The 12,061-nt window shown below is 39.1% G+C and overlaps 1 protein-coding gene across 1 annotated transcript in view; it reads left to right on the top strand.

The window, feature by feature from the left end:
- Nucleotides 1-12,061, top strand: part of cyp4f3 (cytochrome P450, family 4, subfamily F, polypeptide 3) — a 33,072-nt gene extending 21,011 nt beyond the window's left edge. The window contains exons 6-14 of the mRNA XM_006631656.3: nt 1,947-2,074; nt 3,421-3,542; nt 4,122-4,386; nt 4,964-5,030; nt 5,177-5,306; nt 7,538-7,671; nt 8,632-8,696; nt 9,310-9,392; nt 10,311-12,061. Coding sequence (XP_006631719.2) covers nt 1,947-2,074; nt 3,421-3,542; nt 4,122-4,386; nt 4,964-5,030; nt 5,177-5,306; nt 7,538-7,671; nt 8,632-8,696; nt 9,310-9,392; nt 10,311-10,482 — 1,166 coding nt within the window. The 3' untranslated portion in view covers nt 10,483-12,061. The remainder of the gene's footprint in view (nt 1-1,946; nt 2,075-3,420; nt 3,543-4,121; nt 4,387-4,963; nt 5,031-5,176; nt 5,307-7,537; nt 7,672-8,631; nt 8,697-9,309; nt 9,393-10,310) is intronic.

Genomic DNA, 12,061 nt, shown 5'->3' with positions numbered 1-12,061 from the left:
CTCTAGTATTTCAGATAAAAAGTAACAGATGTTTGTCGAAATCACACAGTGAAAGAAGAATTCCTTTAAGCCTTAGGTAAAACAACTTACAATTCGGGGAATCAGAAAGACACATTAAAATCTTTATGTGGGGTTAAATGCATCATATTAAAAAATGTCTTTTCTTTGTTAAGGTTTGTAGCAGATCATTTGATGGCAAATATTAATAATTTTTTCTATGCACAGCAATTATACATTGAGCTCATATTTACAGGCCTATGAGTTTCTGAGCCAAATTTTATACAGACATAAAAAAATCCAGAAAAATCCAAAAATCTTAATAGTTACAAGGCAAAAAAGGGAACTGCATCCTATTAAATAAAAGCCAGTAAGCTACATGTATTATCTGAGTAGACATTTATATATATAACCGTTTTATATGTAGCTGAATGCTTGTGATAGTTTAATGCTAGTTTTTAATAAATATATGCATGCTGAAATAATCAGATAAAGGCATGTAACTAGCTATATAATATTCTATCAATTTTAATGCGCCACAGAAATGAGTGCAGCTACTGTTGGATGCTGTTTGAATTTTATTATGTGGTGAATCACAGTATATTTAATTTTCGTTGTTAATTGATGGGGACATACTGATCTTCTTTAGACTCTCAAGAAAACTGATTGTCATTTTTATGATAGACTTGGGCTTTATTTATGTGTACAAAATATTGCAAGGCTATGCCTGACACTTGTCAAATGCTATTATTGTTTCACTTCATCTTCAGTGTGATTTCAAATTGATTTCTGTGGATCTTGACCAGTCCAACTAGTTGGATTTCCTCAGTTCTGGCAATGATCCTACTGGAGTCTCGACTGCAATCCAAGGAATCTTTCTTTACAAGTATATATCACTTACATTTAACTACATAAAATACCACATTGTACCCATGGTACCCCTGTACCTCAATATCACCACTACCCTCTAAGAATCACCAGTATAGAGTCAGAATAAATATTAGAACAAATTCTAGGTGTCACCTGAGAAATTCGAGTGACACCCAGGTGTGACTGAACACACTTACTTTAAGAAACACATCCTTTTATGTCTAGATTTCAGTTCGCTTTTCTTCGAGGAATATTTACTTCAATATACATTTCAGAACTCTCTATAGCAGACTACAGACGCTATATACGTTAGTAAGTGTAATACTCATGACACCTTTTCTTTATAATTAGGACATGCGATGTAGATCTATTGTGTTGTATTTGAAATTCAAAGTTAGCTAAATATTATAATACATTTTGAAGCTATGAATGCTTAAAATCATTACATCAGAGTATTATTTCAATAGTAAGCAGCTGCATTCAGAACTTTCCCTTTCAATTCGGTGCTCAGCTTAGTATGGTACTTAGTAGCTTAGTCTATAGCAAGTCCAGTACTTTAGTATCCTCCAGAGGGCAGCAGCTGTTACTTTGCTGCCAGTGAGAACATTTTTAATAGCAAGCTGGGCACTAATTTCCGCAGCCAAGCTCCACTCAGGGGAAACTACACAACATATTTGAGAAATAACAGGAAAAAGCTGTTCTGCTTTGAGCAAAATGTACACAGTAAAGTGTGACAAGAAAAAGAATCATTATTCAATATACTGTAGGTAAGGTCCCTGGGCAGTTAATTTTTAAATTGGCTCCACATGGGCCAGAAAGTATTCTGGTTTTCATTTCACCTGAGCTCTCAATTAGTATATTAAACTACAGTAAGTATTCACACCAGTTCATTGATTTTCTCCTTTTCACAGGCAATAAGCTGAACTTAGTCCCTTGAAGACCAGTTTTGAAAGACATTTTGCTCTATGTGACACATGTCACTTTCCCTTTCATGGCAGGCCAAGATAAGTCCTGAAAACTCTGAAAATCACCTTTTAAGAATGCTGTTCAAACAGATTTGTTCATGTTTGTCTTTCAAGGTGAAGGCCTGCTGCTCAGCAATGGAGAGAAATGGGCTCGTCACCGGAGGCTTCTTACACCAGCCTTCCACTTTGACATCCTCAAAATCTACGTGGAGATTTTCAACAATTCCACCGACATCATGCATGTGAGCCTCCTGTCAGAGACAGTCTTCTTCTTGATCTCAAACTTGATCCCATTGTCATTTCAAGCTCATTCTCGATCTCACTTTCTATTTTGATCTTGTTCTCATTCTCAGACTTGATCTCCATCTTGATAAGATAAGATCACTTTATCGGCCATTTACAATTTCTTGTATTTCTTGTATTAGGAATTTGGTTTTTTGCATACCCCAGCTTTCTCTCCATGAAACACACAGATAGAGAGAAGCTTGAGGTCAGAGCACAGGGTTTGCCATTTATACAGCACCCCTGGAGCCATTGGGGTTAAGTACCTTGCTCAGGGGCCCAATAGAGTGGGATTCCTCTGCCGGTCGTGGGATTCAAGTCAGCAACCTTCCAACCACAGGCGCAGATCCTTAGCCACAGAGCTACCGCACCGCCAAAATCCTGCCCTGACTCAGATTTTGTTTTGGTGCTTGTGAAAGTGAATTGAAAATTGGCATGAGCTGCACACAGGGATGGGTGCTGTCTTGTAATAAGATCAGTAGAGAGAATGTAAATGAGAGCTTTCCCATCTTGGTGTTCATATGCGCTTTGCCTGCCAGGAGCAGTTCTAGCTCCCCCACGGCCCAGAATTGGAAGAAGCAGTTATATGGATGGATGATGTCAAAGGGGCAAAATAAACTGTTGAAACAGTGTAAAAGAATTGGTCATATAATACATTATAATAAATAACAGTTCCTATAAAATTGTATCCTCTTTGCCTTTGCCAATGGGAAATGCTCAGGACTGTATGCCCCAGTGTCAGCGGTGCTCTTCATCTTTTTTAACCATCACTTAACTGACAATATGTAACATACATTCTTGGCATAATACAATTATTTATGCATAATTATGCCATTATTCACCCAATAAAATTATTTCCAAGCTATTGCCACCCTGCCACTGTCCTATCAAGATCCAGCACTGATTTTATTAAAGAATCGGGGATACATTTTCAATCAAAATTAGCTCTTACAGGAATGCAAATGATAAGACAGGAGCTGTTAATGGCTTTCTCATGCTTAGTGCCACTAATATAGAAAAGCAATTTTATCACAGCATGGACAAGCCACTGCTACATGCCAGAGAATGCTAAATCCCATAGGAATTTAATCCAAAAGTCATTTATAGCTTAGCATATGAAAATACAGCAAATCTGAGGGAAAGCAGTCATAAAAGGAGTTGAAAGGAATGGTTTTCTGGGCCACCCAATAATAAGAGCCTTGTGAAAAAGGATACAGGAACTTGTTTTGCTTATGTTTCATGATTAAATTTTGTTTTCTTGAGTGAAATGCAGGATTTGTTAGATGCTTTGTCGCCCTCTATCCAGGCGAAGTGGCGACGCTTGCTTTCTGAAGGGACAACAAGCTTTGACATGTTTGAGCATGTGAGCCTGATGACATTGGACAGCCTGCTGAAGTGCACCTTCAGTTATGACAGCAACTGCCAAGAGTGAGTCCATAAGAACACGAGAACAGTTGTAAATGACTGAGGACCATTTAGCCCATCTAGCCCGTTTGGTCTGTAGTAGGTAATTCATGCAAGGATCTCATACAGCCACTTCTTGAAGGATGTCTACTTTGATAACATGGCTAGGTAGCTGGCTCTATACTCTCCCATTGAATTATTTTTCTCTCTATTCTTATTTTTGCCAAGGAAAACCTCACTAATAGTATATCGCTGCTGGCACAACAAAAACCATCTATTATCCAAGGATGGAAATGGCCCTATTGGATACTTCTTTTGCTGCTTGAGTAGAGTATTTATTACACTTCTTACTCATGTTTTTAAAACTCTAGAGGAAATGAACAGAGTGTGAGGTTAGGGGAAATCTGGATTGAGGTGATCCCATAGAGTTCTAGACTATAACACTTAACAAACCAGAAAAAAAAGCATTTGCAAGGATCAGCCGGTGCTGAACTGATTTCAGTCCAGATCGAGAAGAAGAATTGGGAAGGTTGTAGCTAGGGTTGGGATTTCAGAGCAAGGCATGTGTTAGACTGACTCCCTTTCTGTGAATCTCTGGACCAGGAAACCCAGTGAGTACATAGCAGCAATCTATGAGCTGAGCACTCTAGTTGTGAACCGGGAGTACCATCTACTGCACCACTTCGACTTTGTGTACTGGCGCACGGAGGAGGGCAGACGCTTCAAGAGGGCCTGTGACCTTGTGCACAGATTCACTGCAGACATAGTCCAGCGCCGCAGAGCCAAACTACACCAGCTGGGGGAGGAGAGCTACAGGCCTAGGAAGGGAAAAGTGACTGACTTCATTGATGTCCTTCTGCTTTCAAAGGTAAAATGTGAACAATGGAAAAACTGCAAATAAGAGGACATTCAGTAAATTTGTGTCTAATTGTGTCTATTGACTTATCAAACTGTTTTGTAAAAGATAACTATTAATGATAAATACAGCTCCAGCAATCTATGCTTAATTTAAAGCAGGTGATCTCCCATAGGTTTTGCAGGTTTCCTATGGATAAGGATGTGATACATGTTCTAGTTTTGCATGTGCAATTTTATGTCTTTCACAGTAGTGTACCCCAATGCTTTTATTTTTTTATTCACCTGGGATTTGGGTGTTTCATTTAAATTATATTTCTAACTAAATTATCAAAGGATGGACAAGCTCTTCTGACTTTCTCTACCCATTAGAAACATGGTTCCACAAGTTCCTCAGAGCTTGAAAGGAAGACCAGCCCCAAGTGGAGTAATGAAAGAAATCTCAGGAGCCACCATTTTGCCATGAAAGCCCTGGCCTACCTATCCAAACCCAACCCTAAACTGGGCTCTGTGCATTTCTGCATCTTCAAGTGATTTCATTTTGTTCAATAGAAGCCTGTACTTAGATATTTTTTTGGCTCCATTTCCAGGATGAAGATGGTAAAGGGCTCACTGATGAAGAAATCAAGGCCGAGGCTGATACGTTCATGTTTGAAGGTAAGATTGTCCTCCAGAACAGATGTAACCTGGGTTTTGACTTGATTTGGTAGCTGTTTTTTAATATAATATATTATGCCATTGTCTTTTAAATTTGTTAACATAAGTGGAGTGCGGAGTCAAAAATCCCTCTCTCTCACTCGCAGGTCATGACACTACAGCCAGTGGGATTTCTTGGGTGCTGTACAACCTCTCTCTATATCCTGAATACCAGGAGAAGTGTCGGGCAGAAGTGAACTCTGTTCTGCAGGGCCGGGACACAGAGGAGATTGAGTGGTCAGTGTCCATTTTGATCTCTATGCATGTGTTTTTTTAATTCATCTTTGATTATTTTTATAATCATTATTTTGATTGGAATGATAATAACAATGATGATGAAGATTCTGAAATATTTTGATATATTTTTTATATGGCCTATAAAGCGTACTGTATATGGTCCTGGAAAAAGTAGCACTTTACATGACCTCATATGTGTTCATACAGCTGTTTTAAGTAACATGCCTGTAATTTAACCTTTGGTCAAGACGAATCCTATAGGCTGCTACCTTCTCTTTTAGCTGGTACAGGAGCGCCATCTTCTGACAGCTGTATGTGCCTGCAAGTATTCGGAAAGTCGTTTCTCCAGCCGCTGTGCCAGACGACACAATGAACACAGTTCCTCACCACGAGCTAGCTGTAATATTGCTGTTCACTGATTGCAATAATTTTGCAGCTTTTGCAGTTTCACATCAGTTTAATATACTGCAATTTGTAAACAAACAAGCTCATCTCCTACAAGTCATTTATTGCAAATGACGAAAGAACATTAATTTTGCTAAAGTTTCTGTAGACATACTGTACCGTATTTATTTTCTTTATATTCATAGGGTGTGTATTGTCTTAATCATTTATTGATTCATGATATTGATTAATTGACAATTCTGAACGAATATATATAAAACAAAGCAGAAATAAAATACAATAGCTCTTTTGGTGTAACCGTGGGAAGTAACTAATTTATTATAATAATTATTATTTACACTTATATTGGGCTTTTCTGGACACTACACTCAAAGCGCTTTACAGGTTATGGGGACTCTCCTCCACCACCTCCAACGTGCAGCCCCACCTGGATGATGCGACGGCAGCCATAGTGCGCCAGAACGCTCACCACACATCAGCTATCAGTGGGGAGGAGAGCAAAGTGATGAAGCCAATTCATAGATGGGGATTATTAGGAGGCCATGATTGGTAAAGGCCAGTGAGGAATTTGTCCAGAACAGGTGTTACACCCCTACTCTTTTCAAGAAACACCTTTGGATTTCCAATGACCACAGAGAGTCAGGACCTCAGTTTTACACCTCATCCAAAGGATGGCACTTTTTACAGAGAGTGTCCCCATCTCTATACTGGGGAGTTTGGATCAACAAACATCCCCTGCTGGCCCCACTAACGCCTCTTCCAGCAAACTTACTTTTTCCCAGGAGGTCTCCCATCCAGGCACTAACCAGGCTCACACCTGCTTAGCTACAGTGGTCTGCCAGCTGTGAGTCGCAGGGTGATATGTCTGTATCTGTATGGCTGAGTAACTGTATTTTTACCAATCTCAAATTATTCTTTCTGTTTTATTGAATGGTATGTTAGCTTAAGGTTAAATAAAGTAGTTCTCTACAGCCATTTTTTAATGTTGGTTTATTAAAATACAGCACCAGATCTAATTATCTTTATTGTATACAATACATCATCTCAAGGTGCTTTGCAGTAAAAAACTTTAGAACCATGAATGCTTGCAGGAATACAGTAAATTAAAGAGCTAATTGTATTAAGTTAGTTGTAAGAAATTGAAAGACTTTGGGAAAATGTGGAAGTGGAAACTTGCAGGATCCAATAAAAGCCTAAGAGATCATTCCTGAATAGAAATTGAAGACTCCCAAGATTCAGAGCTTAGTCTTGGGAACTAGAAGAATTGAGTTCTTTAACTTTTCAGTACCGGTGGTGGCACTATAGATCAAATAACAATCAAATAATCAGATCTCAATGAATTTTACTTAAATAACTCACTAATTGCTGAGTACTGCATTACTCACCTTTCAATGCAGGGTGGGGTTGCTTTATTTTTCTTATGCTCAGTTTACATAATATAATCCTGATCTTTATTGCTTTTAAAAATACAGCTGGCAGTATGCACATTTATGGTGCATAAGGATGCAAGCAATGGAGATATTGTGGCATCATTTACTGAGAACTATCAGACGGGCAGACCAAGGCTGAAAGGAGACACAAGTAGGACAGTTTGAAGTAGCAGCAGAGGAGTTCTAGAAAGTAATTAATGTGAACATATCAATCCAAGGTTTCTTCAGATCTCAGGAATGCCCTTGACAGCATGGCAGGATATCTAAATGCAGACACCAGCAACTCTTTGTGTAAATAAGTTCCTCTTGAGTTCTGCCTCCTCTTAATTTCACCCTTGTGGCCTTTGATCCCTGATTCACTGTGGAGCCCCTGATTTTGGTGTGTCCTCTGTGCAGGAATGACCTGACGAATCTCCCCTTCATCACCATGTGCATCAAGGAGAGCCTGCGGTTGTACCCACCAGTTACCGCCGTAACCCGCCGCTTTTCTGAAGACATAAAGATGCCAGGAGGACGAGTGGTGCCTAAGGGTGAGGGCTGAGGGTATATCTGTGGGTTGATCACTGTATTTCTTCCTATTCCCTTCTCAAATGTGACCCTTAAACACTTTATCTAAGACATATGCAATATAATACTAATAATTAGGAAGATTCCCATTTACTCACATTTAAATTAGCAATGAAGAGCTGCTGGATATGAATACAGTGACTCTAGTGCTAGCTGGAGGATAGACACATGGCACTGATTGACTTAACATCTGTCTAAAAGCTCCCACATGACTGTCCTGCCAAGTCTCGGCAGTGCTCAGCCAGTGTTCTGCTTGGAGACTGCAGACTTCCAGGTATCCACCAATGATTAATAGATGAACAACCAACACGCTTAGTGGCGATATCTGATCACAGAGGATCTATTTCATTCCAGCCATTTAAAAAAAGTCATGAGGGATTTCTAGCAAGACATACAGTACCTTGTTGTAATGTTGTACATTGAATAGAATACAATGATTATTATGTTTGGCTTTTTATATTGGAGTCGTGTGATAAATCTTCTAGTACCATACATTTTGCATGTGTGTTACACGATGAATTGGTATAGAATAGTTCATCCTCTTTTATTTAAGTTCTTGTTGAAAGGATATGAAAAAGCTTGGTGACAGATCCTCCTAAGTGCCAGTGGTCTCTCACACTGGTCCTCAGAGCATTGCTGCCTTTGCGTTGCTGGGGCCCTGGGTTCAATTCCAAACCTGGGGTGCGATCTGTGCAGAGACTTCATGTTTTCCCTGTATTTCTGTGGGTTTCCTTGGGGTGCACTGGTTTCCTGTCATGGACAAAGACATACAGGTAGTTTAATAGGCTTCTGGGAAAATTGTCCCTGGTGGGAGTGTGTGCGTGTCTGTTTTTGTGTTTGTGTGTGCCCATCCTGGGTGTATCCTGAATATTCAATTGGCTTGTGGGGTCTGTTTTAATGTTGTGTTTTATTTTCATGTGTAGGAAATATTTGCCTTGCCAGCATCTATGGTACTCATCATAACCCCAAGGTGTGGCCAAACCCAGATGTGAGTACCTCTATCACGTTCTTTATCACTTTTATCACATTATCAGTAAGGCAACAATCAGCCAAGTCTCATATAACCTCTGCAAATACAAAATAATAATTTGTCATTTTGAGTGAAAAATTTTGATTGTTCATTGTTTACCTGTATTTAACTATCTGTATTTAATGTTTCAGTGTTCACAGTTCTTGTGTACCATTTGGTACAATTTGTGTGACAATTATTATTTTTTGCATTATACATGAATTTACCCCAAAGTTTGGCATAATTCATGACCATTCTCAGTTTACTAATTTAGTTACTATTTCACCAAAATTAGAATGCTAGATAATAGGAGCTTGGTTGGTTTTCCACCATTCTAGTTCATGAAAACACATACAGTAGCTTTGAGTTTTCATGCAGCTGTGGCGCCTGATCTGAGAATAATCTGGGAATGATCTGGAATTATGGGTTTCCCCACACAGATAAATCATTTCATCATCAAGAATCAGCCCACAAGATGTCAGTGTATCTTGTGAGCCTCTAAAGAGCATCAAGCTTCCTTAGCCATTGAAGGTTTGAAAATAGAAAATACTGTAGAAAGGTTTTACTTACTGGCCCTCTCATTTTTTAAAAGGTTTACAATCCCTACCGGTTTGACCCAGAGCATTCAGAAGGCAGATCATCCTATGCATTTGTCCCTTTCTCAGCAGGACCAAGGTATGGTATCCTGCCTCCTACAGCTTCATCCCATCCTCCTGGGTGTTAACATATACTGTACAAGCATTGATGATTATTGTTAAAGTCAAGGGACACCAAGCCCTGATTTTCTGAGTTACTCTCAGGAGAGGTTAGACTAGGGAGAGGTGCAAAAGAAAGCTGAAGTGACTTCCATACTGAAGTGAAGAAAGATAGAGTAAAACAAATACATAGGTGTAAAACAAAATTTCAGTTGTGTAAAAAAACCTTGGCAGACAGACATTTGAATGTTTTTTCTCTTTTGGTTAGATAACATTGCATGTTATCTAGCATGGCATTCATCTTCACAGCTCACATTTATGGGTTGTCTTGTCATGGTGAAGACCCCCACATCCAGTCTCAGTGTTCTATACAGACTATAGCATTATACGAGGACAGCATGCTATAAATTGTGTGTAGAGAAGGCAATTAACATTGAATTAAGATGTCACATGGTGATGGTTTCCAAGTGTCACATGGTGATGGTTTTCTAATTTCCAGATAACAGGGCACATGAAGTGTAGAAGTTTTTACTGAAGGGTTTGGCCCAAAACAGTTTCCATAGATTGCTTCCTAACCCAATCTCCACTAGCACAGTGATAATCCTATTTACTGTATTGTCAAACCATCACTAATTACCCAAAATGTGCAGTCTATGCCCTTACTATACCATTTTATCAATTATACAATTATTAATGAATGAGCACTCAGTGAGACTAGTCTTGTGGTCTCTAATGACTGATCTAGGGTGATTACAGTGTCTTCATACACCAGTTTGCAACACAGATGTCTCCATGTCTCCTTCACTTCATGGTCATGCTGAATTATGAAGCAAAACAAGAAAAAGAAGCCTGTCTCACTGTAAGCCTCTCCCTCTCCCTGTGTAATTTTGTTGTGCAGGAACTGCATCGGTCAGAACTTTGCCATGGCAGAGATGAGGGTGGTGGTTGCCCTGACCCTGCGCCGTTTCCAGGTCACACCCAAGACAGTGGAGGTCCGCCGCAAACCAGATCTGATCCTCAGGGCTGAGGGGGGACTCTGGCTGCAGCTGGAACCTTTAACAAGCCAGTGACCCCCAGAACTGATGACATGAATGTGGCAGAGCATTTCATCTCTGTTTATAGTACCTGTGATCTTGTTTACTTATTGCCATGGCAGCTCCTACAGTATGTCTGAAGGAAGGAAGCAGGAACTAATTTTCACCTCACCACCATACAGTTGAGACTTGTCAGAGAAGTGGGCGTTACCATCCAGCTTCTCACATCCAGCACTAATCTTTTCCACCTGAGCTGCTTGCTGCCAATTTGATTTGATCACTGAACACTTCCTGCAAATGGGTTTTAAAGTGATGCATTTTTGCAGAGTGTTTGAATCTACAGTATTATTTCCTCCTCCCCAGCTGCCGCTTGCTTCTTAGCTTCATTTGAGTGGCTGTGGGTGGGGAGGTGAGCATGGATATAATCCTCCAAGAACACCTCCATATTAATAATATTACATTATTACACTCACAAAGAGCAAAACCCAAAACCAAGGCCTGTAAAGTCATGATGCTATGTGGCAAAGTCCGTCCACTCTGCACAATCTTGAATCGTAGTTCCTGGTCAGCCTGCCAGATGCCACACTTACTAAACAGTAAAAGTCTCTAAAAAGAGGAATTTTGTGTTTTTTTTAATTCAGCTGACGATAGGCTGAAGCAGGTGATTTCTGAATCAATGGCTTGATGCAACAAAATTTAAGAAATATTGTTATAAGATCTTTAGCTTCCTTATAATAATGAGAATGGCTGTTTATTTGGCTGACACCATTATCCAAAGAGACCACTGTAAATTAATCACAGTCTGTGCTCAGTTTGATGCAGTTAATTATATTCTAAGGATTGATGAGATGCAGCACATTAAAATGACTTTTCTGTATTCACGGGTACTGTTCAATCAATTAAGCAAACAAAACATTTGATGGTCACATGCATAGAACAACAGGAAAAACATGGATAGTACAGATTTTACTGGGATTGAGGGCACATTTGTAATCACTGAATTACATTCATGCTATTCTCAGATCTCTTGTATTATCCAGAACAAATGGGTTAACTTCACTGATCCCTGAAACCACCTGATAATGTCCTGTAGTTTATGTCTCCATTTGTTAGATGTTTCCTATGAGTCTGGCATGCCCTAACAATACAGTACTCTTTACAGTCTTTACAGATTCCACTACAGATTTGTAGGGCTTATAAACACCAAGCCATATGGTGCCTTCCAAGCCTTATAACCAGCAAAATAATATTTTTATATATTTGCTAATATACTTTGTAATATACTACAATGTTATATTTTACAATACTGCAATCCTTTAATTGTATTTTTGTTTCTGGTTGCATAATTAAATATATGCTTTTTAGGTTATGGATCCATTAAGAGCCAGATTTTTGTTAATAAAGTTTTTATACACTGTTGCCATTATTTATATTTTTGTTTCTGTTTTCTTCCTGTTGGAAAGACTGTGGTATTGCAGTGTTTTCACTGTCCAAAAGAGGGCACTACCACTGTTTACAATCTCTTGGAGTCCTATTCTTATTGCTGTGTGCTATTCTTGAGATTAGAACTATTCTAAAATAGTTAATGAGAATAAAATGAGACTGTATTCTAAAA

The sequence above is a fragment of the Lepisosteus oculatus genome, chromosome 11, assembly GCF_040954835.1.
Source record: "Lepisosteus oculatus isolate fLepOcu1 chromosome 11, fLepOcu1.hap2, whole genome shotgun sequence".
In the NCBI taxonomy this organism is placed as follows: Eukaryota; Metazoa; Chordata; class Actinopteri; order Semionotiformes; family Lepisosteidae; genus Lepisosteus; species Lepisosteus oculatus.
Note: the sequence above shows the minus strand (reverse complement) of the source record. Positions and strands in the feature narration are given on the sequence as shown.